The 27,998-nt window shown below is 35.9% G+C and overlaps 2 protein-coding genes across 8 annotated transcripts in view; one reads left to right on the top strand and one right to left on the bottom strand.

Annotated features, from left to right (window-relative positions):
* Positions 1–51: 51 nt before the first annotated feature.
* Positions 52–10,400, top strand: LOC116715842 (uncharacterized). 2 transcript variants are annotated; one of them, XM_032556549.1, is made up of 14 exons: positions 52–491; positions 1,658–2,023; positions 3,012–3,110; positions 3,329–3,670; positions 5,522–5,887; positions 6,072–6,419; positions 6,645–6,998; positions 7,091–7,108; positions 7,879–7,942; positions 8,027–8,070; positions 9,061–9,211; positions 9,516–9,629; positions 9,814–9,881; positions 10,302–10,400. In XM_032556549.1, the coding sequence occupies exons 1-14, from the start codon at positions 99–101 to the stop codon at positions 10,323–10,325; spliced, it is 2,751 nt and encodes a 916-aa protein (XP_032412440.1). In that variant the 5' UTR covers positions 52–98; the 3' UTR covers positions 10,326–10,400. The 2 variants fall into 2 exon arrangements, with proteins under 2 accessions (XP_032412440.1, XP_032412429.1); XM_032556538.1 differs by having other exon boundaries at positions 3,326–3,670.
* A 354-nt stretch (positions 10,401–10,754) lies between these two features.
* Positions 10,755–27,998, bottom strand: part of LOC116715810 (NLR family CARD domain-containing protein 3-like) — a 43,594-nt gene continuing 26,350 nt past the window's right edge. The window contains exons 1-19 of one of the 6 annotated variants that reach the window (XM_032556495.1): positions 27,463–27,704; positions 26,648–26,888; positions 26,253–26,349; positions 26,014–26,118; positions 25,504–25,569; positions 25,307–25,411; positions 24,819–24,923; positions 24,424–24,528; positions 23,402–23,506; positions 22,603–22,666; positions 21,442–21,673; positions 20,802–20,892; positions 20,204–20,240; positions 19,346–19,565; positions 16,950–18,741; positions 16,688–16,861; positions 15,406–15,579; positions 15,157–15,203; positions 10,755–12,600 (exon numbers count right to left, since the gene is read on the bottom strand). In XM_032556495.1, the coding sequence (XP_032412386.1) occupies positions 12,104–12,600; positions 15,157–15,203; positions 15,406–15,579; positions 16,688–16,861; positions 16,950–18,741; positions 19,346–19,565; positions 20,204–20,240; positions 20,802–20,892; positions 21,442–21,673; positions 22,603–22,666; positions 23,402–23,506; positions 24,424–24,528; positions 24,819–24,923; positions 25,307–25,411; positions 25,504–25,569; positions 26,014–26,118; positions 26,253–26,338 (4,005 nt within the window). In that variant the 5' untranslated portion in view covers positions 26,339–26,349; positions 26,648–26,888; positions 27,463–27,704 and the 3' untranslated portion in view covers positions 10,755–12,103. Of the gene's footprint in view, positions 12,601–15,156; positions 15,204–15,405; positions 15,580–16,687; positions 16,862–16,949; positions 18,742–19,345; positions 19,566–20,203; positions 20,241–20,801; positions 20,893–21,441; positions 21,674–22,602; positions 22,667–23,401; positions 23,507–24,423; positions 24,529–24,818; positions 24,924–25,306; positions 25,412–25,503; positions 25,570–26,013; positions 26,119–26,252; positions 26,350–26,647; positions 26,889–27,462; positions 27,705–27,998 lie in introns of those variants that run through there. The other 5 variants (XM_032556503.1, XM_032556510.1, XM_032556486.1 and 2 more) reach the window with 5 other exon arrangements.

Raw genomic sequence — 27,998 nt, 5'->3', positions numbered from 1 at the left:
ACATTACTGAATTTGTACTCCACCTCCTAAAAAGCAAGGACATGCCAGTACAACCCACCCAAAAGCTTTAAAACAGTCCAAGACTTTGTTTGAGAACCATGAGACATTTCTTTTTGGTGTCTTCCTGTTTGCTGCTGTTTCTGCAGCAGGCGAAATCCAGGACAGATGACAGGACAACCTGCAAGCCAGTAACAGCCAGCTTCTGTCAAGGTTTGGGATATACTTCTACTCCTTACCCAAGCGGGGCCCAAGGGTTCAGCCTGTACCAAGTTGGTAAGATGGTGGAGACCGCCTGCTCACCACATATCGCCACTGTCATGTGTCGCGTTGTTGTACCTGAATGCGGTTCAGAAAATGAGAGCCAGAAGAAGCCATGCCGAGCACTCTGCGACAAGGTCAAGAGGGATTGTGAGTCCACTCTAAGAGCAAAGTGGTTGTTCTGGCCGTCGAGGCTCCGGTGTGACTCTTTACCAGTGTCTAACTGTGTTCAGGTTAGTTGATCAAGTTTTCACTTTAAGTTCATAAGAGGCACAAACGGAGTTTTCAAAATTAGTATCTTCTTTACCTTTTTTAACTTTGTGGTTCATGAAATGTGAGACATCACCTTATGCCAGGGGTCTTCAGCTCCATTCCTCAGGAGTTGCTGTCCTGGCAACTTTTAGATGCATCACTGTTCCACATCTGAATTTGATTGATTATCGTCAGGGCTCTTCAGAACATGATGATATAATTCAGCCATTTGACTCAGATGTGTTGAAAGGGGAACAAAGGCATCATTCAACACAGCTTTGATAAGTCTTCATAAAAATTATGGCAAATTATTCTTTAGGTGGAGACAAGTGTTGTGGGTGGTATTGTCATTGCATGACTGATTTGATTAAATCAATCAGAATTTATCACCTGGAAATGTAAAGTTATTAGAATAGTGAGGTCATTAATAGTATAAACCTTGCAACACTCAGTGCAAAAAAGAACAGATGACCTTTCCTCTTGAAGGCTGCAGCAGCTGCAGACAGATGTCTAACCAGATACCTCCATAGGATAGCCATAGGCCAGAAAGGTGAATTGAGAGATGCAGGGCATTAAATCTTCCAGTTCAGCAATGCACCCACACTTCCAGTGCAGACCAAACCTAGAACCCAATCATCCTGCTGGCCAGACATCCACCTAATGTGCCAGAGCAAGATTATCCAACCTGTTATCAACGTGTTGGTCAGGCATCAGCCTCCACCATGTCTGGAACTCAGAGGGACCAAAGGTGGGAGGGCATACTATTCTCCCACCTGGTGGAGTTGTCCCTGCAGTCCACAACTGGTCCAGCATATCCATGAGAAGCATAGAGGTCAACAGTCAAGGGTGTTGAAGATTTCATCGCTTGCTTCTTGGCCCTAATCTGAAGGCCATAATTTTTATAACTAAAAATGTTTGCAAAAGATGGGGCCAAGAAAAGCAGTTAAGGAGTATTCCTTGAACCTATACACCCCACCCAGCAAAGTCCATCATCCCACACACCAATACCCATTCCAACCTCCTCAACTTGTTCCTAACTCCCCTTTGTCTAGAGTTTATTTTAGATCTAATCCAAAAATGGATATTTTTTAATCACAACTAACACTGTAATGCATTTTAAGATGACCATATTTTTTTGTTCTAACAGGGTGAAGACAATTCTGTGACTGAAGCTCCCCCAGCAACATGTGAGGCAATCACTGTCCCTTTCTGCTCTGGCCTGCCTTACAACGAGACCATTCTGCCAAATAGACTAGGTCACGAAACCCAAGCTGAAGTAGGCCTGGAAATACACCAGTTTACGCCCCTTGTGAAAGTGCAATGCTCTCCTCACCTGAAGCCATTCCTCTGTTCAATCTACACACCAAAATGTGTCTCAGCAAAACCCCAGCTGCCCTGCAGAACACTTTGTGAACAGGCACGGTCTGAATGTGCTCCATTGATGAATACATATAACTTCCAGTGGCCCAATTCCTTAAGGTGTGAATCTTTTACCACAGAGTCTTGTAAAGAGGTGAGCTTGTTGCATTAATCATAACTAAAATATAGTTCAAAATTTAGTTGAAATTTTGATTGTTTGAACTTTCAATTATTCAATTCTTATTCTTTTTTTTTTTGGTTGGACTTTCATTTATCAAATTATGTTATATGCTTCAAGTCAAACAAGTCAGCTTTTATTGTTAAAGATGTTTTCAATTGTATCCTCCCACCTTACAGAAATCATGTCAACCTTAGATCATTGTTTTAAGAAAGGTTTCTATACAGTCTTGAAAAGTTTGCAAAAGTTTATAATTTTATCTTTTTACATTCTGGAAAAAAGAGAGAATCAAAAAATGTTTGGTTTTACATAATTTATTTGTTATTCTGATATATTCATGCACAAAACATGTAAATTCAGATCTATTATCTTTAAATTGATTTGTCTTGACTATTGATCAGATGGATTTTAGGGGGATCCATGAAATTATTGGTGATTCTTAGACTGGCGTTTATGATAATCTGGATGTTGCTTTAAAAACTCGACAAAGAATTAAAACGTGTTTGTTCTCAAACCTTTACAATCACAATAAAAGATATCAAAATTTACAATCTGTTCTTTAAATCAGCTGTAGGTAGTGGAGGATTGTTTTGTTCAGATTTTACAAACCTAATGGTTGTTGATTTTAAAGTAGAGCTGGTTTTACTTGCCAGGACAGAATTAAAAAAAGCAAGTTCCCTTTACCAAAATGTTGAATTGGAGGCCAAAGTCAGCATCATGTTGTTTCATGATTTGTAGAAAATACAGATAATTAAATCCAATTAGGAGATTTAGGTTTATGTTTGAAATTTGAACCTGAAAAAGGCATTTTGGGAAGACAATTGTGTAGAAACCTAGCTGAAGCGTCTTACTGGAAATAGATGATGTAATTTATTCTCTGTAAAAATTCAGTAAGTAACTTCTTCAGCTTTCTTGTGCCAGCTTTTAGCAGCCAGGCTCTAACCACCCATTTTTATTTCTGCAGAGTGGTGACTCAGAAGCATCTCAATCACAACCAGATGTTGAGCATTCTTCACGGATTTTGGTCAGTCGGGTTGAAGTTTCCCAGAACCGACCACCTGCTGTGAGACAGCTTTGTTTTTATTGCATGTTGAGCATCGTTTTGTTTCGTGACCTGTGGTCTTAAACAAGCACCTTGTTTGTAAAACCTCCATTGGTAGACTCTTTCTCCACCTCCCAATAAAAGCAGCAGACTGAGTTGAAGTTTTGGGATACGGGCTGTGGTCGAGAATCATGAAGCTTTTATTCTTAGTGGTTCTGTGCATGCATGTTTTTCAGCAGGTGCACTCTGGAAAAGATGACAGTTTAAGCTGCAAGCCACTAACAACCAACTTTTGTCAAAGTGTGGGATACAAAACGACCCGTTATCCAAATGGAGTCCAGGGCTTCAGCGTGCATCAGATTGGACAGATTGTGCAGACGGGCTGTTCCCCACATGTCAATATCCTAATGTGTCGTGTCGTCGTGCCTGAATGTGGCCCAGGGGATGAAAGTCGAATGAAACCATGCCGGGCTCTTTGTGAAAAGGTCAAGAAGGATTGTGAGCCCGTCTTAAGAACTAAACGACTCTCTTGGCCAACAACGCTTCGGTGTGAAAGTCTCCCACTGACTGACTGTGTTCAGGTAAATATCAGAGATTTCTAAATAGTTCTATCTCTGTAGAGGATTTTCCTCAGTTACAAAACTAAACAATTGTGTAGGCTCTTTAATTTCTTTAGTGAGTTAGTTTAATAAATTAGGGAATTTTGTTTTAGTTTGCAGATAAAATTTAAAAGCACATTAAACTTTATAATTGTACTCTAATGTCTAAAAACCCTGGCTGTAGAAACCATAAAGATGCCTGTAGTTTTGCAAATTATAAATTAGTGACTATAGTACTACTGCCAAATGTATTCATGCACCTTAAACCTAAACAAGCATCAATGTATTTTATAGTTTTTTTTTATGAGATAGACTAACACAAAGAAGCACATCATTGTGAAATTGAAAGAACACATTTTATTTTTTAACAACAACAAAAAATAGGAAAGTGTGGTTTACATTTATATTTGCCTGGCTGAATCAGAACGTTTTTTTCAAGTCTTTGTCTACCAGCTTTGGACTCCTATAGGCTACAATTATTGTCCATTCTTCTTTGCACAATTTCAAAGCTTTGACTCTTAAACCCTTTTAGATGAATACTTTGACTGGGCCATTATAACACATGAATATGCATGGAAGATCATTGCACTTCAGTCTTTCCTATTTGTACTGTGGTGCTGTCCTGCTGGGTTGTGACGCTTTGGCCCAGTTCCAAAGGATGGCAGGTCATTGTTGTAAAACTATTTAAACTTTTAGATGATGGACTGAACAGAGCTCTGTGAGATGTTCAAAGTGTAGAAATTTATTTTATAGTCTAACTTACACTAATGATCTGTACACGCTCTCTGAGCCAATGTACCAATAGCTGGCTTCAAACCAGCCCCATCTGGCCGGCCTCAGTGGGACCAGAGCTCTCAGCGTTCAAGGAAGTGAAGTGGGACTGGGCTGAAAGTGTGATTGAAAAAGAACTGGACCTAAGTTTGAAGGCAAGCCAGGCAGCCAGGCATAACTCATCTCTCAGATTGCATGCAAGTCACACAGATTGACCCCCCCTTTTTCAAACCTCTTTTCACATGAAATCTGGCATGTATTTATCTCTTGAGCTGCAATATGTAGTTTGTAAACTTGTGAAGTTGGATAAATCAAAATGGAACGTTTGGAATAATGCTCTAAACACTACTTTTGATAAGAAACTCAGCAAATCACCCAGAAAATACAATTCTCCATTAGAACCTGCAAAAAGACAGTAGAGGGGGCAACATCATCCAACAGGAAAGTTACCCAACGATACAGTCAGAGCTACAATGGAATGATTTAGCTCAATTCTTAATTGTAGAAAAGGTTAAGGTCCTTACCTAAATTGAATTTAGAAGTTGTGGCATCCTTTCATTGATAATCACAACCTGAACAATTTTGCAAATAGGAGTAGGCAAACATTTCAGCTTTTAGATGTGTACAGCTGGCAGAGACATACCACCAACAACTAGCAGTTGTAATTACAATAAAGAAGCATTTCACAAAATATGACTAAGACATGCATGCTTTTAAGATGTTTACTTGTAAAAAACAACAAGGCATAATTATCCTTCCAAATCACAAGTATGTGCTACTTTGTATGGTCCTATCACAAAAACTCCCAATAAAATAGACTGACATATGCTCGAATGAAAAAGTTATAATCATGAACAGTCAGTTCAAAATTAGGACCCTATTTATAAATAAGAAGCAATCTAAACCTGTTTTCTGCTACAAAAATGAGAAAATGCAAAAACTGAGCAAAAGAAAAAATGCAAAGATGTGACACTAATGACATTCACCAAGGATGGAGATGAGGGACTTGGAGGAATGGATGGATAGATGATTTATGATTTCCTCTTTATTTTTTGCTTGCAGGGTCCACCTGCCCCTGTTACACAAGCCCCACCAGGAACATGTCAGCCAATCACAGTCCCTATTTGTGAAGATGTGTCTTACACAAACACTATTCTGCCCAATATTCTAGGCCACAAATCCCAACAAGAGGCAGGCCTGGCCATTCATCAGTTTCTCCCACTTATAAAGGTTGAATGCTCTTCTCACCTTAAGCCCTTCTTGTGCTCAGTCTACACACCTAAATGTGTGTTAGGAAGACCCCAGGCTCCCTGCAGGACCCTGTGTGAAAAGGCACGCTCAGGCTGTGGGAGACTGATGAGCAGTTTTGGTTTGCCATGGCCTGAATCCTTAAAGTGTGAGGCCTTTACCACAGAGTCATGCGAAGAGGTAAGGTTCCCATTTCACTGTCATTACGATTTAAAGACATCTTTAGATTGGAAGATTTGTTATTATGGAAATGATTTCATAAATGGGAAATTTATTCCTTTGCTTCTGAATCTACAAAAAAGCATTGCTTACAATGAAATAATGAAAATGATCTTGATGTTGACATATTTATTTATTTTTCCAGACTTCTGTCGTTCTTGGAACATGTCAGACCATGACTTCTCCTTTCTGCAAAGACATGTCTTATACAGAAGTATTTCTGCCCAACATGCTTGTCCACAAAACTCAGGACGAGGCAAATCTGGCGCTAGATCACTTTATGCCTCTTGTGCAGCTTGAATGCTCTGCTCATCTGAAGCCTTTCCTATGCTCTGTCTACCTTCCCAAATGTGTGTCTGGGAAGGACCTGACTCCCTGCAGGACGCTCTGTGAGAAGGCTCGATCCGGCTGTGAGCCACTGATGAACAGGTTTGGCTTAAACTGGCCTGAAAACCTGAAATGTGAACAGTTTACCACAGAGTCATGTGAACAGGTATGTCTGCTGGTTTTCTACAAAATTTCAAATAGCCCATCCAAGATGGCCTATTTGAACTCTCTAAACTAAACACTATACACTAAACTAAATACATACTGGTATTATTACAAGGCAGAGCCAGAAGTGAACACGAATTTATTTATCTAATATAAATGAAAAATGTTGCAGCTTATTGAAGCAGAAGTGCATGCAAAAAAACTCAATTTGTATTTTTATGTGCAGTATGGAATGAGAAGCAGTGACAGGATGTGTGAGCCCATCACCATACCCATGTGCCAGGGCCTGTCCTACAACCAGACCATCGTCCCTAATCTTCTAGGCCACACAAGTCAACGGGAGGCCGTCATGAAGATGTCTTTCTTCAGCTCTATTGTGCAGACTGTCTGCTCAGCGGACATACAGCTGTTTCTGTGCAGGGTGTATGCCCCGGAGTGTGTGGAGGGCCGAGTCCTGCGTCCCTGCAGGTCATTCTGTGAAAAGGCCAGAAGGAACTGTGAGGGTTTCATGAACAGTTTTGGTGTCTCCTGGCCAAATGAGCTGCAATGTCATGCATTCCCCGAGGAATCATGCATATCTGTAAGGAATAAATACTATATATTAAAAACGTTGACTTAAAAGATGGATTTTTATATTTTGTATGTAATTTTTTTTCTCTCTTTCTTCCTCAGGAAGAAAAAACAAAGGAGGTAAGACTGCCTTAATAGTTTTTAAAAATCCTCTATGTTACTTTTTTGGATGTAAACTGTAAAAAAAAAAAAAGCCATTATAAATGTGGATTAAGAACACAGTTGTTTTGCTGTATGGACATTAACTTCTTAAGAGAAATAATGTGTGTATTTTAGATCAATGTCCTTATAAATGTAATTTGAACCATTTTTTCTGTGAAGAAACAAAAATACAGCATCTCTGGACGTTAATCTCTTCTTACCTGAGCTTGAGATTAAGTGTATTTATAAAAGGCAATATTTAGGAATATAATTTGTAGAGCTTTAAAAAAAATAAATAAATGAATACACAGCTTGTATCTGGCAACATTTTTACAAATACATCTCACCGTTTGAGCTTGAATTTATACCAAAAAAAGTTAAATTAAGTATCTGTAGTTGCCAACCTAAGCATAGTGAATGTTTAAGCTAAAACACAAATAGCACAGAAGAATGTTTGACAGCCTTCGTTTCTGTTCGCTATGAGGATACAATTAATAAAAACATGACATTTAAAATGAAAATATTATATCAGACCATTAATAAACATTTTAATGCAGAAATGTTGGCTTAGTGAAGTCTATTTAATACAAGCTTTTAGGATGTTATTTTTAATAGGTACTTTTAATCTAACCAATGAGCCTCATCAGACACATATTCTAATTGATTGAACATCTAAAGAAACTCTTTATTTCTTTATTTTTTTATTATGACAGTGTGTATTACTGTGTTCATTGTTTGTTTTCCTTCAGATGCTGAGAGACAAAGAGGTTCTTGCTAAGCTGAATACTGGTGGCTACACAGTTCGCGGCGAATGTAAGTTTATATTTACAGTTTAACAATATTGCATAAATAGAATAGGAATATGTTACTAATGTTTCTCCCCATTGTTTAAAACAGCTCTTACTCTCAAGACTGCACACCTGCTGTTGGTACTGATGGATGTATCCTCTTGAAATGAATATTCTGGAGTTTTGTTGTTTTGTTGGTTTTTTTTTTTGCATAAATTTTGATTTTCTTTTGGTATTATTGGAGTCATACATCAAACTGGTTGACAATGGTTAGAAGGATTGAGAGTTGTCATTGCTTTGTTCTTTCATTCTTCCATATGGTGGCTGTATTCCGCCTTATGAAAAAAGTAAGGAGCGCCATCATGTGGGGGAGCTTAGAACTGCTGCTCCTCTTCATCGAAAGGATTCAGCTGGGTTGGATTTTTTCTGATCAGCTGAATGCTGATCAGCTGAATGCCGCCCTTTGGTTGGTTTTTTATTCCAGTTAGAGCAGATCCAGAACTCACTACAGGGATAATATCTCCCGTCTGGCCTTGGTGCGCTTTAGGATGTTCCAAAATGTGCTGAGTAGTGAATCTGTTGATAGGGATGTCAGGATTTCTGTCTAGACCTCTTACTTGCAACCAATATTGGAGAAATGGCAGTAGGATAGGTGGGTAATATCACAGATTAAATTCAGTCATCTAGCAAAAAAGATACTTCTTCACACAGTATCATTCTAGGTTTATTGGAAACTTGTGAGTGTTTTAAGCTACTATATTCAAATCCACTATAGTTTAGCTGTGATAGTTTCTTGAAGAGGGCAATAGCTGAGGTAATGCTGCCAACAGTTAAATGTGACTTTCTCCTGCTATTCACCTTTTACTTTTTATTACTATAGAAAGTACTCCTGCATCAGTTCTTCTGTCTTTTTTGTGTATCTGCTCTGTCTTCTCAAATCTCCAGTCTTTCATAGCAGATGGCCACTTCAGAACAGATTCTGTTTCTGCTGAAGGTTGTGTTAAATCATTTTGTGCTTTTGTACTGACTAGATAAGCTATGGTGACATAACTGGGAGAAAATCCATGTAAGATCCTCACCAAATGATGCTCATCACAGTCTTGAACATGACAAGTTTTTCTGTTCTTTAACTGGCACTTTCAGGCAGATAAAACTGGAGACCTGGATGTGGTAGAGTTTTTCAAACTGGAGCACTATGTGGCTGCAATCAGGAGAGAATATGTGGGAAACTATGAGAGCAGGGGTCCATCTGCTGTCACACAAACCCAAATGAAAAAGGTGGTTGCTTCCCATGGTATGTTATGTGTTTATTATTAACATGTGCAAAATTTGCATAAAAAAACAACAACAAATAAATAAATTCCTGATATTGGTGCACACAGATATCAGGAATGGAAATATATTTCTAGCTGTGCTGTTAAACCTCCAGTGTCAAATGTAGCAATTTAATGTAATTTAATTTAATCTAACTGACATTTGTAATAGGTGTTACCTACACAAAACAGGATTTTTTTCCACAACAAACATCCACATTTTTTGCATATTTTTTAAATTTGCAGTTGTTTTTATTTTACTAATTCCTGCTCTCTACCTTGCAGATTTCAATTTAGATGAGGCAACCTTCAGAGCACTTTGGCTTGAATACAGCTCCAATGGTGGAGTTAACTATGACAGTTATGTTGCAGCCCTGACAAAACTTAAAATCCTTAAAGGTACTTTCATAAAAACTTTTAAAATCTTCTTTGTTGCAACAGTTGGTATTGTTTATGTTTTGGCTTTTGTATGCATGAAGGTGCTTCTGATGTTTGTCTAAGCAACAGTAGGGTACATGTCATTAACAATCAGTTTACACAGTGAAGATTATGAATGATTTTTGATTGTTGCTTCTTTTCTCAGATCGTTTCCAGGCTCATCTGCTGAATCTCTCATGTGACTGCAGGGTTGCAAGCTTCTCATTCAACCAGGTGAGTAGAGTCTTTTGTTTGTTTTTTTTTTTGGAAAATCAGTTGTATCTCTGGTAGATTTTACCAACTAATATTTACAATCTTACAGATTTCAAATATGATGATTGGAGATCAGTCATTCCTTCATCAAAGTTATTTTTGATGAAGGATATTGATGAAGGAATCGATATCCTAATTTAATTGGCTTAAATTAGCTTTTAAGTTAATTTAAGAAATTTGACTGTGTTAAATCCTTAAACAAAGGATTTAAAATTGTGACATCTGCTGTTCTTTGCTGGGTATTACATTAATGTCAACTAAGGGCCAAAAAAAGAAGAAATTTAATAAAGTTGTATTTTGCCTCCATATTGCTATTTTACAGAAACTCTCCATATAATTATTCAGTTTGACATTTGTGAATTTATTTTGTTTCTCTTCCAGTTCATGAAAGCTGCCATAATCTGAGGATCAGCAGAACTCATCAAACTCCATAGCACCTCAGTAGATTTGAAATAAAGCATGTAAAATATTGTATCGTAATTCCTGAAGTTGGCTAATAATTTATTAATGCTTCTATGGTCAGAACTCACATGTATGGGTTTACTGATCTAATATTGAAAATAATTTATTTCTTTAAACCTGAAAAAATATTAGTACCTAACAAAAACATCCTGTGGAACAATAATTTGAGGAAGAAGTCTTCACTACTACACAGACATTTTGATTATCAATATGAAAAGATTAAACGTACAAAGAAGAAACATCTGATTGCAGCAAACATTCTGTTAGTATGCCTGCAGAAAATATAAACTGGCATAGCTAAATAATAAAATACAATGATCTAAATGTTTTATGGTTGGACACTGGAAGAATTTTTAATCAGAAGAGAAAATATTGGATGGATATGTGGAAGTGTTTATTTCTTAAATCGAAAGTATTTACATTTTTTCATACATACAGTAAGTCTTGGGATCATTTTTAATCACTTGATTTGTTCTCTGTTTATTGAAAATCAAGTCATCGTTATTAGTCTCAAATCAACAGATTAACTTAACACTAAGCTGTTGTATTTAATCAAACAAAACAGTCCATCTGTAAAAGGTACATCACAAAGACAAATCTTTTGTTCTGAACATGATCAGTTTTGTTTGTGTGACTTTCTTACTAGCGACTTGAAACCAAAACACAAAGACAAAAATCTAAATATTTACAATCTTGTTGAAAGGTACAGAAATGTAAAAAAGACAGAATCCCCCCTCCCCCAAAAAGTTTTTGTTTTAATTTTTTTACAGCAACTTTAGGTTAAGAGAAAAATTTCCTTGTGCAAGAATTTTGAAATAAAATATCAGCGAATTAAGATAGAACTGGTATATTTAGTATTTTATGTTGTATGAATTTTTTTGCTTAATATTATTTCTACAAAACATTAAACGTTTACCTTTGGTTTGCATAAATGGGCAAGAGAACACACACACACATATATATATACGTATATATAAACAGAAATGTTTAAATTTACTTACTAGCTTACTAGGAAAATATTTATTTTTTTCTTTTTGAACATGATAGAAGTATAAAATCACACACATGAACAAGCAATGCAAAAAAACTCATATTTTTTGTGCTACAATAATATAAATACTGTATATACATCCATACACACAGTATCCTCTTAAAAATCACACATGAAGTGAGTAAGTCATTAAAAACAAGTGATTAACGGCCATATTAAACTGATGAGAATAACGTTTTCAGCATGTTTATTTACTTAATGGAATACTTAAAAGATGCACCAGATGGCAGCATTGTAGCCTCTCCCTTAACATTTATTATACACTCCCTCTTAATTTTGACAGTGGCATAAAGATACAAAATAATGTTTAAATAATAAACTTAACTCAAAAACTTACAAGACTAACTTATCAGTGATTTTCCTTTCTTGCTTATTATTGTACTGCTATTAAGGAGAAACATATCATCCATGTTACAATGCTACAACATGGCAGAACATTATATCACATATTTACATTAGAAAAATAAAAGACTATCTCTCCTAAGATAATCAGACTTCTGTCTTGCAAGAGGCTTTGTTGAGATATTCTGCCTTCATGTCATCTGTTGGACAGAAGTGCAACTTAACTTCACGATTCTCCATGAACTCAGGAATGTAATCATACATATTTATATCATTAGTTAGTAGGACAGTTTCTGGCCATTCTAGTAGTTACAGCATAGTGGCCATTCTAATTTTTTATGGGTTCAGGCTCTATTCTCAAAACAGGATACACAGGTTCAGTGAATTTGGTATTGTAGGTGTGAAGGAAGGTCATTTTGTCAGGGAAAACCCCAAAGAAAGACACAGTGCCACCAGGCCAGTCCACATACACCCCTACTTTGTTTGATGGATCTACATAGATTTTAGTTATTTTGTTGTTGTGCAGAACAGAGAATCCTTCCTTTGAGCACAACAAAGCCCATGACTGATCATTCATTCCAAGACCACAGCGATTACTTTCCCCTCTCCTTCTGATTTTTTTGTACGTCACTCCAATGGAAGCTTTTCCTCTCCACTCTGCCTCCCAGTAACAGCGACCAGTGAGATCATGTTTACCCAGCAGCTCCTCCTCAGCATCAAACCAAGAGAGCTTCTCTCCTTGTCCCACTGTCATTATTCTGTTAAATTCAGATAGTGTGAGGTTTCTGTGTGTGGTGGTGGAGTCCAGGATGAGTTCAACAGCATCTGATGGAGAGACAGCAGCATTTCATTAAGTGATCAATTATCTGGATTGTGTGCATTGATGTTAACTTCTGTTCTAAAACAGATTTTACAAAAAATTTGGTAATGTTGTTTTTATTCTTTTATTTCTATAAGATGTATTAAAAATGGGTTCTATGGATAACTGCTCTATGTGCACTGTCACATGCTCCGTGTAGAGCCGGCCAGAAGCAACATAAAGTCTCCCTCACTGAATTTGAAATATACCTCGACAGTCATTATTAATGCCAATTTCAAATATGTGATCCTTGTGTCTGAGCCCTTCCCTCCGACAAATAATTAGATTAGGTTGAGCATTTTATTTCAAAAAGTGAAAAAATAACAAAAATAGATAAAAAATTAAAAATAATTGTTGCTTTTCACTCAAAATGAGAGCTACATGTAAACTTATTTATGGTATCCTTATGAGGGGATCATTCAAGAACTCCATTCAATAGCCAGTCAGTCATTGGTGAATAACAATGAACTTTGATGTGCATCAGCATGAACTTGTCTGTTAAAGAGAGATTTTCCTCAAACACACTTCATCTTTACTAAAGATCTTTGGACTGGTTCTTTTCCCAGCTACCTCCCTCAATCTGACTACACGCCCATTTGCATTCAATGTGGCTTATGAAAATTATACTACATTTTATGAAATACAATAAGTACTATAAAATATTTTTGTTCCTTAATGCTCAAGCCTCTCTTTGCATTACTTTCAAAATCAAGAACTTATCAGGATTAAATCTGTCCTTCTTAACAACAAACACAGCCACCGTTTCTTACAAAAAGGAAAATAGCAAGAGTACGCATGCAGAGCTCCACAAAATCCCTGATGCGTAACAACCCAAAATTTCATCCCTGTGGTAAATGGCTTGTACTTGTATAGAACTTTAGTAAGTCCAGATGACCCCAAAGTGTTTACATTCAGCCATTCATTGACACTTTAACACAATGATAGCAATAAGCTACTAGATTGTAGCCATGGTCCACACACTGACAGTGGCAAGATTTAAATGCACTTCTGCAGCTGGGCCTGCTGACCAGAACCAGTATGCAAGGCGGGTGAAGTGCCATTTAGCCATTCATCCACACTGAACACAATGATGGTGATAAGCTACTATAGTAAGGGGACAGTGGTGGAGCGTGTGGACACCTTTAAGTTCCTGGGAGTCCACATCTCCGAGGACCTGACTTGGACGACCAGCTGCTCCAAACTCATTAAGAAGGCGCATCAGCGCCTCTTCTTCATGAGGACCCTGAGGAAGAACCACTTGTCCTCAGAGATCCTCACGAACTTCTACCGCTGCACCATTGAGAGCATCCTCACCAACTGTATTACAGCTTGGTACGGGAACTGCTCTGTCTCCGACCGGCAGGCGCTGCAGAGGGTGGTGAAAACTGCCCAGTATATCGCCGGGGCACCGCTCTCTGCCATCAAGGACATCTACAGGAAGCGGTGTTTGAAAAGGGCCGGGAAAATCACAAAGGACTCCACTCACCCAGCACACACATTCTTTTCCCTCCTGCCCTCTGGGAGGCGTTACAGAAGCCTACGGACCAGAACCACCAGGCACCGGAACAGCTTCTTTCCCACAGCTGTCACGCTTTTGAACGCCTCCTGACATAAAACATAAACTATAAGGACTGTACTCCCCTATCCTCTCATACAACAATAGCACATGGACTATCCTCACACACACACACACACACACATCACGGACTGTTTTCTTCACACACATACAACCTGTAAATTTTATCTGCCATTATTTATCTTGTATTATATTATATACATACTGTATATAATCCATCCCCTAACATTCTTGCATAATCTGTATAATCTGTGCATACAACTCCCATATTTATATTTATACACAATATCTACAGTATATCTCTTGCTATAACCCCTTATAGTCCATACATACATAGTCTTGTACATCTGTAAATAAATATCTATATCTCGTAGAGCACTTCTGGATAGATGCAAACTACATCTTGTTGCTTGTACTTGTGACAGTGCAATGACAATAAAGTTGAATTCTATTCTATTCTATATTGTAGTAGCTGACCACAACCAGCACGCAAGGCGGGTGAAGTGTCTTGCCCAAGGACACCTTGACAGAGGTAGAGGGAATCAAACCGGCAATCCACCAATTGAGGGACGAATTCAGTCCCACTACAGTTCAGTCAAACCTCTCTCCCTTTGTCAGGAAACAATCACAAGCAGTGACAACCTGCTGTCACAAGATCTACTGACTGGAACAACATGCAAAAAAACCAGAAAGAATCAGTTCTCAGCTAGATCAGACTTGATAAACTCATTTGACTCTGTATTTTTGTTCTCATGTTGTAACAGTTTAATAAATATGATATTTCTTCTCATCCAGACAAGTAAGTATTTTTTTCTATACTTAGTGTTAGCCTACACAGCTTGTGTGTAGGCTAACACACAAGCTGGCTTTACTGAAATATCAGCTTTGACGTCAATATTAGTTTTTCATGAGCTGTCACTTATTTCTTAAAAATAACCATACTTACACTTGCTCAGACCGGGTTTTAAAAACTGTAATCCACTCGGCTCCACCCTGGAATAGCATCAAACTCAAGTTAGCAGTGATGGAGAAATTGTGATTACACTATTTGGTTTAGTATGAAAGATTAATTTATTCTCACATTCTGACATTTATTGTATTTTAACTATTTGGTTTGTTTGAAAAGATATTTTTTTCTTTTACAAGTAGACCTAATAACAAGTAAACTTTGTCTAATGCACATGCTTATCATTACCTAAGAGTTGTTAATGCCCAGTTTGGGTTTTCCAGTCCAGCAGAGAGGAGTGCTACTCCATGTTCTTCTGGGTAATTGTAACTCAGGTCCAGTTCTTTGAGGTGAGATGGGTTAGAAACCAGAGCTGATGCCAGAACTTCACAACCTTCTCTTGTGATTAAACAACCTGACAACCTATACAAACACAAATATATACAATTAATGTTATTACTTCTTGTCTCACATTCAGGTTTTGTGGTTCAGTCATCATTGTGTCCTATATGCATTCTTCCTTTCCTCATTTATATATTTTGCAGTTTGTATATAAAAAGGGATATAGAGGATATGCAGCTTAAAAAGGGATATAACGTGGCTTTACATTAAACATCAGATTAAGCAAATATTAAATTCAGAACCAATGTGTGTAGAAGACAAGCCTGACCCTCAGAGGGTTGCTGGTTCCCTGTCCTCAATGTGTTGGAGAGCCATTGGACAAAACACTAGCAATGGAAATTTTGAGTGAACTTTTAAAACATCTCAAAAGAAGAAAACCAAAAGTGCAAACATCATCAGATGTTGATGCTAATCATGCTGTAAAAAATATGTAGCAGTTGCAAAAGCATGCATCACACATCTCAGAAAAATAAAGAAAGTCCTCCACTCCATTTTTTGGCGCTTCAATGATTGATTTAGTTATTTCCGTTGTAATTTGTGGGCAAAATTAAAACTGCCTGAGAGCCTGCACCAAGTGGTCAGGTGTGTGAATCTTAAATTCTCAAAATGATAATTACCTTTAAGAAAAACTAATCAAAGACTGACAATTTCACATTAATGCAATCCCTGGTTCCACCACTTCCATCCTGAGATGGTGAGCCTCTCACTGGCCACCTCAGACATGGGTTTTGTGCTTTTAGTAACATACAGACCCACCAGTTTGCAGGAAAGCTTGTTAAAACAGAATTTATTCAGGAAATGTGTTTTATATACTCTTTTGTGAATTAACTCTTTTGTGGAAAAGCCAAAAACCATCTCAAGTGTTATTGAAAGCATTTGTTGTGAAATTGAATGTTATTTCGAATTTTGCCTTTTCCATTAACCATTTCTAATGCAATACTATAAAATGTGCATGAAAAAAAACATTGATGAAAAACCAGCTACTGAATCCGAAGTTGTCTGTTGTAACACTGCACTGTTGAGTGAATGTGGGAACATTGTGGAGGTGGACAGAGCTGTACAGGGACCAAAAAATTACAATGTAAAAAAACATTTAAGACATTTATTTATCAAACAGATAAGAACTTACCTTAAAGATTCAAGTTTACAGACTGGTTTGGAAAGTATTTCACACAGCAGCTTCAGTCCTGAATCTTTCATGTCGTTGTTACTCAGGTCCAAATCTTTCAATAAACAGCACGGATCACTGAGAATATTTCCCATATGTGTATAGCTTTCCACATTCAGGAAACAGCAACTGAGTCTAAATACAAACATGAAGTTAATAAATAAACAAAATGTTCATCTAATTTATTTCAGTACAAGCAATGTGTGGTTGCTTTTTTACTTACACAGCTTTAGTTGAGCTTAATAAGAGTGGTGTAAAACTCTGTTGAGCCTGGTTTGAAATATAATATTTTCTCACATCAAAGTTTTTCTCATAATCGTCTGAAGACATCAGAATGTGGATCACTGCTGCCCACTGAACTGTAGAGAAATTTTCTGTCTCCAGTTTTCCTGATTTCAAGATTTGTTCAATCTCTGTCACTAAAGAAAGCTCCTTCAGTTCATTTAGACAGTGAAATAAATTGGCTTTATCAAATGGACACTGAATCTTTTCAATCGTCTTGTTGATGTACAGAGCTATGTTTTTCAATGAACTACTTGATATTTTTCTTTCTGTCACAAAGCCTTGGAGGAGCCTCTGATTGGTTTTCAGAGAAAGACCCAGAAGGAATCTTAGAAACAGATCCAGTTTGCCATTTGGACTGTCTATAGCTTTATCTACAGCTTTCTTGTAGAAGTGCTCAAATTGTTCTTGAGACATCTTTGACCCAGGTGAGATTGATTCCTCTTCAGCCAGCAGATTGACACCAGTGTTGATGAATGTCAGATGGACGTGAAGAGCAGCCAAAAACTCCTGAATGCTCAAGTGGACAAAGCAGAACATGTTCTGATGGAAAAACCCTTTCTCCTCCTGAAAGATCTCTGTGAAAACCCCTGAATACACTGAGGCTGCTCTGACATCAATGCCACACTGTGTCAGGTCAGATTCATAGAAGAACAGGTTACCTTTCATTAACTGCTCAAAGGCCAGTTTTCCCAAGGATTTAATCATTTCCCTGGTCTCTGGAGTCCAGAAGGCATTTTTGTCAGCCTTTTCGTCATACTTGACATTCTTCACCTTGGACAAAACCACCAGGTAGAGGACATACATCTCTGTCAGGGAGTTGGGTAGGTCTGTTTCTTCTCTGGCTTTAATGATATTCTCTAGAACAGTAGCAATGATCCAGCAGAAGACAGGGATGTGACACATAATGTAGAGACTTCTTGATGATTTGATATGAGACACGACCATTTTGCTTTCCTCTTCCTCTGTGAATCTCTTTCTGAAGTACTCCTCCTTCTGAGGATCATTGAATCCTCTCACTTCAGTCATCAGGTCAACAATCTCAGGAGGGATCTGATGGGCTGCTGCAGGCCGAGTTGTGATCCAGACTAGAGCTGAAGGAAGTAACCTCCCCTTGATAAGATTTGCCAGCAGTACCTCTAATGATGTGGACTGTGTAACATTGGTCAGAATCTCTTTGGTTTTCAGATCCAGAGGAAATCGACACTCATCCAGACCATCAAAGATGAACAAAACTCTGAAGTGTTCAAAAGAGCAGATTCCATCTTCTTTCATTTCAGGAAAGAAGAGATGAATAAGTTCAACTAAACTGAACCTTTTCTCCTTCACCATGTTCAGTCCTCTAAAAGAAAATGGAAATGTGAACTGGATGTCTTGGTTATTTTTTCCTTCAGCCCAGTCCAGTGCAAACTTCTGTGTCAAGACTGTTTTTCCAATGCCAGCTACTCCCTCTGTCATCACTGTTCTGACTGGTTTATCTCTTCCAGTAATGGGTTTGAAGAGTTCATCACGTCTGATTGTTAGTGGTTTAACTATTTTCCTGAGAGCTTTTTCAAAATGTTTCACTTCATGGTCACGGATGGCCTCTTCACGTCCTTCAGTTATGTAGAGGTCAGTGTAGATCTTATTAAGAAGGGTTGGATGACCTTCTTTGGCAATTCCTTCAAGCACATATGCTAGCCTCATCTTCAGGTTGGATTTGAGTTTACATTGGCATTTAGACATAACACTTTCTGTAAATGTGTAAAATGAGAAAACAAAGCATTAGACAAATTTTACATTTCCTCTTTTTTAAAATAGAAGAGCTTTCTCACTAATGAAGACAGATATATCAGATCATTATTGACATTTCTACAGATTTAATAAACTTTTTGAAATGAAAGATAATTAATTTCTTCCAGTGACAACAAAGCACCACATTAGACAGCATAAAGAAAGACTCTAATCAGAAATTAATTTAGGGAACATGCAGACCACAAACTCACAACAAAACATTTAATAGTTTACATACTCAGACACTCAAAAACATTTTATTGTGGTGTGTATCTATATTGAAGTTAATACTAAATTACAAACTACATAGGGTCTTTGATTACTACATAGAAATTAAATTAATTTATTGAAGGTTTTCATTAAGCTGTTCACAAATTTGATGTACATTCTGTGTACTTTAACGAGATTATTGTAGGAAAAATATTATTCATGCGTTCTGTCTTTGGATAAAACCCTCAATACTTTGTCTTGAACAAAGCAACTGGATCTAAACATCCATAAAAAGTTGACAGAAAATGTTCAATTCTATATTTTAATCTTTGTATTGTGGTATAGTCATCTTACTGTTTAGTAGAGCAAAGGCCAACTCTTCTTGCTTCATTCTTCTCAAATACTCCAAGATCATGTTCAGAAAAGCTTCTTTGGTCATTTTCTTCTGCTCTTCCTCCTCCCAATTTAAAACCTCTTCATCCTCATCTTGGCTTTGAACAGTTTCTCTGTTTAAGAGCTTATGGAAATTTCTCAGCTCATTCTCAACAAAGACAACAATGTTCCCCTCAAGATTCTGTAATAAAACAAAATTGCAACTGAATTTTTGGAGGGAGAAAATTACAAATTTATCTTGTCCCTGACAAATATTATGAAAGTAAACATGTTAAAGTAATCTAAAATACATTTCCCAATTGAGCTGAATCAGCTCTGTTTAATGTTAATAGGGATAATGCTAACTGTAAATTCTTGTCACAAACCAGAAATGCAAAACAGTGCTGAGAAAAAAAAACCCACATATGCTATTTTAGTCATTTTTTATTTTTATAAAAAAATAAAAACATGCTTTTTAGTCACACTTAAATGTTTAAGTTAATCAAACACATTAGAGCAGACAAAGACCTGAGCATATGTAGCATGTCATTTCCAAATATTATGTATATAAAACAACATAAAATATTGATTGCAAGTTATTACAAACATTTAATAGCAGTTGTTGCTTAAATCATCATCAGTTTAAATTCTCTGTATTTTGCACTTATACAGGTTATCTTTGATGTAAAAATTGCTTAATGACATGAAATATTTATCTGGGACAGAAAAATAAAATCAGAAGAAACCTGAAAGGAGGCAAATAGTTTCATAGGTATTTGTTCATAGATATCTATGAACAAATTTAAAGATATCTAAATTTGTTCAATTATAGTTACTGACCTTAAATATTGTGTCCATGTCTGCCTTTGGGGGGATTCTGAGTTGAGATTGAAACAAATCAAAGAAATTTCCACATAAGCAACAATTTATCTAGTTAAATTTGCACTTAAAAGAAACATAATCGAGACTGCATTATAAAGCAACCTGCAAAAGTATTTACATCCCCAGAACTATGGTCATGTTGCACCCAAAACTTCAATGCAAGACCTTCTATTTGCTGGGTGAACACTAAGTGCATATTTGTGAAGTGAACAAAGGGAGAAATCTTAACGCAGGGCCAGGTTATAAAACATTTAAAACAAGAGCTTTGAACATCTCAAATACACATTTAAAATCAATCTAAGATGAAAAATAAAATTACTGATTACATTCTATATTTGACAAGGACATGTTCTGTAAAATTCAAAATGAATCACTTTGTTGCAAATTGCGATGTTTTCTGTTTCAGATCCTGAAGCAATAATGAGAGTTATGGTAGAAGTACAAACTGATACAAAAATGGATTAAACCTCATGAAGTGTATAAAATGTTGACATTATTACAAGCAGATTATCATTACAAGCATCTTAGGTTAACAGATATCATTCAGCATTTTTACCTCTCAGATTTGAGTTGCTGGTCATCAAGTTCAGAGAGTTTGGTCACATGTGACTCATCTTTGTCCTTAGATGGGCTTCTGACAGAGTGACCTTTACAAAAGAAAATCAACACGCAGGATCAAATTATTACACTCCAAAGATGCTTGATCAGTCTACTTAACACCGTCTAACCTCAGATTTTGTATATTGTTGTTCATCTGCCTACTCATCCTGTGAAAGTATCACCTTTAAAGATTTTAACTTGTCCAGGCCATATTCAAAGATATGTCTGCACACTGAGTCTTTTGGTTTTCTGCATGTGATTTACCTTTAGCTATTCTATAGGCTGCTGTGAAATACAACAGTGGTGTGTTCAAAATCACTGTTGTACAACGCATTGTTTTACCTTTCAGCAGGCTGTAGGTAAAGCCTGCTGTAGTAGGTTTTTGTTTTATTATTATTACATAATAAAAGTCCTTGGCAGCTCTGTGTGATGGAAGACCTAGGCTGAGATGCTACATGTAAAACATTAAGGGCTGCCAAATTTGTTGTAATTCTAAGTACTCTTAATATAGACTGGGCAAAGTAATTAAAAAATGTCCTGTTGATGTGTGTGTGAAAAAACATTGTTGTACAAACAAAGGAAAAATGTTCTCCTACTGGACGATAGAGCATCAGCAAAGTCTCCATGCTTCATCATCCTCAAAAATTCCCTCAGGAAGTTGATAACCTCCACTTCTTCTCCTGTAAGGATCTTTTCTCTTTCCTCACAATGAAACTCGTCTCTGATCACATCATCTGTCCAAAGGCGTTTCAGGCAATTGGGAGTCAACAGCTGATGCAACTTCTTCAGCTCGTTCCTTACAAGAATGACAGTTTCTCTCTCAAGTCTCTGTAAGCAAACATGTTATCATTAGTTTTTGAATCACTTATACAATTTGTTTAAGTATTATTTTCTGATCTATTTAGTATGCATGGTTTGGAAGAAACATGTTTAACAAAATCAATACACAAAGTGTAAACAAAGTATATAATCTTTCCATGTGATTATGTAACTGTTGTATCAATAACAAATTTCTTTACATGTAGCTTTCAAACTGTTTCTTAACTCACAGCATTCCTCTGTTCATTTATGGCAAATTGGTTTTGTATAATCTCTCAATTCTGACATTAATGCCTTACTGTGTGTTTCACCCTAATCCTGAAGTAAAATACATAAAATAAAGTTTTCAGCTTTATTTTCATATAAACTATGCCAAAGCAAACAAATGAAAGAGGTTTTTTTGCTCCAGGTAGGATAATTTTGTCTGGATCCTGGGTTGATTTAGTTTTCTCCTGGGTTTACATTTAGATCACTTGTTATTTTTGTTCATTCTTATTAGTTATTTGTTTTTGGTTTCTCTCAGTCTTTACGTAGATGTTTATTTATATGTTTAGAGTTAACAGTGCAACTTCATTCTCTGTGTTCAATTATTTTTTATTTCTGTAAATTTATGTTTTGCCAGCTCCCCAGTTATTGTTTTCTCTTCCTTTTCTCCTCCAGATCAATTACTTTCTCTCCCTCAGCCTGCCTGTCTAGTCTCCTCTCTCAGCTGCATCCTGTCCTCTTTTTTGTGGAAAAAATAATCCATAAAATATTGGACAAAAAGATGTCACTGAGGCTCACTCACAGGTTTTAAGCAATAAACAAATGTTTATGTTCAACTGTTACATAATTTTTAGTGTACATATAATGATAAGAAAAGACTAGCACACCACTAACTATTAAAAACTAAATAGACATAGTTTATGCTTCACAGTCTGTTTAATTTTAATTGTTACCTGAAAAACTTTGTGATGGTCTCCATGAAAACTGCTGGTCTCCTCTAGTATTTTGTGTTCAGATCTGAGGAGAGTCATTATTCATAAGTGTGTAATTTTCTTTAACATGAAACACAAATAAGTGAATAAATATATTGTATGAATGCCTGCATGTACATACAAGAAGACTAAAAACCCAACGCAATGAAAACCCTAACGCCTGAATTTATTTTAAAAAATCATGCCAAAGCTCTTTAAATGGCCAAAAAGATTCTTGAACATAACAATGCAGTTGACTAACAATGAAAATGAAGAACGTTTAAAATTAGTAGGGTAATTTATTGAGTTCTCGCTCTTTACGAACACAAAGCTCGGTGTGGAAGAGTTTCCCATTTTCTGCCCAAAACTGTTAAAAAAGTAGCATTGGAAAAATTAATAACAAGAATAACTACATTTAATTTAAAAAAAAAAAAAAGAAAAACAAGCAAACTGAATTTGTAGAAATGTTACCAATTGAAACCAGGTAAGCAGATAATCCAAGGAGTTATTATTTATCATTGGAAAACAATAATTATACTTTTCAGAAGGTTTTCCAATGTCAGAAAATACATTAAATGAGTAAAATGAGCAATTTGAAGTTTATTGAAAAAAATATGTTATTTTTTGTTGATGGAAATGAGTTCTAATGTTGAAATTTGTTACTAAGAAAATGCAACTGAAAAGCATAGAAACCAGATGTGTTGTAATGAGATTCTCCATTGACTTTAGCCTCTATGATACGTCCAATAAAACTCAAAGATTAAAAGCTGCGTTGACTCACCCTGAAGATGAAGAACCTTTAAAATTAGAAGGGTAATCCATCGAGTCGTTGCTCTTTAGGGACATAACGCTCGGTGTAGAGGAGTTTCCTGTTTTATGCCCAAAACTGTAAAAAAAAAAAAAAATAGCTTTAGCAAAATGAAAGACTTGAACAAAGATGTTTGATCAAAACAGAACAAAACATACTGAATGTGAAGAAATTTTATTGTTTATAAATAAGTGAATAATCCAAGGATTTATTATTCATCATAGGAAAACAGATTTTGAAAAACTTATTCAACTTCATCTGTTCAGTTCTGACATAATCAAAGATTGGTAAAATTCAAGGAACAACAGAGTGAACAAAATTAATTATATCATAACTTCCTGCAGGAGTGAATATCCAAACATATAAATTCTATATCAAAAGCAAAAACAAAAAGTACACAAAGAATGTTGTGATCATAACTATTCTCAGGTCTGTAGTCACCAATACATAACAGATGTAATAATTGGATCTGTCCGTTTCCTGCTACCAAGACAAGAGTCTCCAAGAAGTGATGAACTACACACAGAAAACCTCTACAGGTGAGAAACCTTCATAGGACCATCTTAACCTTCAGCTTACAATACACATTCTTAAAAGCAACATAATCTGCAGATATTATTTCATTTTTGTGCTTCAATATTGAAACATTCAGTAACATCACAAGTCTATTATTTATTGAATCATGGTGCTGAAAATGCTGCTCTTTGCACAGTTTTTCTTCAGTAGCCCTAAAAAGAAATATTCAACACTGAGACAATCATACACCTGTGAAAACATGGTGTTGAGAAAGTCTATCAACTTTCTCATGTTTGTTGTTCCAAACATGTAGATTTGTCTTCATAAAAAAGTTGTCATTTGTAAGTATACTCTGTGTATTAATATGAACTCTGATAGAAATTGTAAAAACTGAACATATTTTAATGAGTTTCTGCCCTGACTTTAGGTTGTTTGACATGTTTGATAAAATTCATATATTAAAAGTAGTGTATACTCACCCTGAAGATGAAGAACCTTTAAAATTAGCAGGGTAATCCATCGAGTCGTTGCTCTTTAGGGACACAACACTCGGTGTTGAAGAGTTTCCCGTTTTCTGCCCAAAACTGTTGCAAAAGTAGTATTGGCAAATAAATGACTAGAACAAAGATGCTTCATTATAAAATTAGTAAAACAAACCAAATGTGAAACCTATGACAGGTGCATGTTATAGTCTGCAGAGGAAAAGTACATTTATAATTGTGTTTATGAAAAGAAGTTGTCAAATGGAAATATATCATTAAGTTTATTATTAATAACACTGGTAGAAAATGCAAATCAAAAACTACATATAGTGTAAAGAGTGGCTGTTTGATAACTCTGATAACATTTAAATGTAAAAGCAGAGTTGACTCACCCTGACGATGATGAACCTTTAAAATTAGCGGGGTAATCCATCGAGTCGTTGCTCTTTAGAGACACAACGCTCGGTGTGGAAGAGTTTCCTGTTTTATGTCTGAAACTGTAAAAAAAAAAAAAAAGTAGCATTGGAAAAATTAATGACCAGGACAAAGATGTTTGACTACAAGATTTGTAAAATAAACTGAATTAGCAGAAATGTACTGTTTGAAACCAAGTGGATAATTAAAGAATTTACTATTTTTCATAGGAAGAGATTTTGGAGGACTTGTTGAACTTTCTTTAATCAGTTCCAAAATAATTCAAGACAGCTAGAATTCAAGCAACAAAAAAGTAAATAAAAAAAGAAACAAGAATACAAAATATCATTCAGAATCGTGATGAGGAGAAACATAAGTAAATATGTTGTTGTGAGTTTCTGCAATGACCTTAGGCCATTTGATATATCTGATAAAATAAAAAAAATTAAAAGCAGATTTCACTCACCCTGAAAATGAAGAACGTTTAAAATTAACAGGGTAATTCATTGAGTCGTTGCTCTTCAGGGACACAACACTTGGTGTAGGAGAGTTTACTGTTCTCCGCATCAAACTGTTAAAAGTATTATTAGAAAAATAAAGGACTTCAATTGAAGATGTTTTATCAAAAGAGAATTAAACCAACTGTATTTATAGATTTCTTACTGTTTGAAACCAATTGGATAAACCAAGGGTTTGTTCGTTTTCATGGGGAACTTCGTCTTCTCTGCCCTAAAATAATTCAAGATAAAAATCAAGCAATGAGCAAAAAAGATATTATGAAATCATAAAAAGAAGAGCTATTACAATATCTGAAGGTTAAGTTGATCAGAAAGCAGAAAAAGAAACAGGGATATAAAAGGTCACTCAGAATAATGAATTCTGAGGTTGGTAATAAACTATGGATGATAAATGGGATAACTAGAAGTTATTTTTATTGCTTCCTCATTATGGCGATAATGGTGATATTAATCCTAATTAAGAGGTAAATACAGAAAAGACCAGAGAACCATAAAGCCAAAGTAAACCCAAAAAGACAAACAAAACTTCTACAAAATGCAAAAAGCAGGACAAAATATTTAAAGTTTACTGAAACAAGAAAAATTTAAAATTAACAAAATGTGTTTATAAAAATCTAAAGGTTATATAAAAAATTAAAAATAATGATTAATTTACATTAAAACTCCATCTTCCTTCTGGAAAGTATCAGGATGATCCATGGATTTCTGATTTTTCAGGGAAGGACTCTGTGAATCAGATGTGGAGCTTTTCTCCTCGTTCCTGAAACAAATCAAGCATTTTCAGATTTCAAGTCAAGGCCAATGCAATTTGTTGCAACTTAGTAGCCTAAACTATATTCAAATATTGTTTCACATAATGTTTAGCACATTAGAGTCTTAAATCAATCCTCTTACCTTTGAGGTCCGACCTGTGTGCCGTTTTCATAGGACAGGGCACACATGGGCACAGACGCCTCCTTGCTTTCCTCAGACTGACTCATTGTAAAGTTTCCTTTAGAAAGACAAAACACTGTATTAGTTACAGTCTTTCATTAATGTCATATCAATGTCTCGCAGACCTGGGTCTAACTCAACTATGTCTGAGGTTTACAACTCAAAAGGTGAATGCATGTAAATCTGGAGGAAATGGCACAATTTCACTAAATACATTAAACCAATAAGGCTCCTCATGCTTCTGTCTTGATATTTTATCCCCCAGCCACTTTTTAAATTTATTTTTATATGCATTGATTGTCACCTTGGGGATTTGGGTTTTGTTTTCATTTGTGCATTTGTGTAACAGGTCTTACCACATTTAGCTCATTAATTGCTGTATGTTCATCCCTCTCTGTGTAGTTTCCTGGTTTATCCTATTGTTCTGTTTCTTTTTTATTACTTGTTGGGCTTTTTCCTTTTGGTTCCCCAGTCTGGTCAGTAATCACACTCCCCAGTTTTTGAGCTCCAGAATTTTTTACATTTATTCCTGGATTCTTCTGTTATCCAGTCAATTTCTTTAGACCTGTTTTCATGCAATTCCCCCTGTACGTTGCCCTTGATATTCCACATGAAAAAACAAGTACAGTCAGTTTTGCACTTGGGTTTCATTATCAATACAAATGTGACACTGACATTAATCAAATAAACCCTGGCTCAGAAACATAATTATCTGCTTATGAGTAAAATAAAAACTGTCCGTATTTTTGTTTTTTCACTTCCTAGAAAAAAACCGTCAAAATAAATCACTTAGAAAAATAGCTCTTCTCATGCCGGGTTATTTATTTTCTCTTTCTCGTTGCATTTATTATTTCAGATGAAAAATTTTATGTGAGCTTCCTTGACACATCAGCCTTTATACAACAGGTCTTTCTTTCTTACCTCAGGACAGAAAAAAAAAAGTTCTCAAACATTTATAACTCAATACATTTTCTATTTGACCACATTAGATAGAAAATGAAAGACAAATAACACATTGAAATATATCTGACAGTATTTTTGCTGATTTCCGTCAAATTGACAATGTTTCCTTATGAGAGCTATTTTCTGAAAATGTATAATTAGTTGTCATTTATGTAATGAGACACAGATATATAAATCATAAAAACAAAATAAACCCAATGTTATTTACCGTATATGTGTCCATGAGAGCATCCACACTAAGAGGTAAATGAAAAATACTTTTGTTTCCTTGTTCTCTTCCTTGTACAATAACTCAGCAAACAGGTCCTTCAGGTTTGGACTTCAATCTGATGTGGGAGGGTTACCTGAGATTTCATTCTGTCCTGCAATGAACAGAAGTGGGACACAGCAGAAAATAGTAAAACTCAAATAAAAATTGTTAGAAGCCTAAAACTGAAATGTAAAAATCCAAAAGTGCATATGGCAAACTGTTACATGCAGTGGTGGCTGCATGTTGGATTCCCCCCCCCCATTTCAATATACCAAGCTAAATGTAGCATAAGTGTCCACTGACACATGCAGAAAACCACAGGATCAACATTTTTGCTTTGGTACAGAGATTACTGCTGGAGCTGTTCACTTGCTGTTTGAATAGTGGAAGGGAGTTACCATGCTTTCACAAACTGACAAAATACAACAGCAACTTTCATCAGATTAAATAAGTTTTTTGTTGTTTTTTACTGCAGGCAAAATATATAAATACCA

The sequence above is a fragment of the Xiphophorus hellerii genome, chromosome 3 (genome assembly GCF_003331165.1).
Source record: "Xiphophorus hellerii strain 12219 chromosome 3, Xiphophorus_hellerii-4.1, whole genome shotgun sequence".
Taxonomy (NCBI): Eukaryota; Metazoa; Chordata; class Actinopteri; order Cyprinodontiformes; family Poeciliidae; genus Xiphophorus; species Xiphophorus hellerii.
The sequence above is the reverse complement of the archived record's forward strand: the minus strand, read 5'-3'. Positions and strand labels throughout refer to the sequence as shown.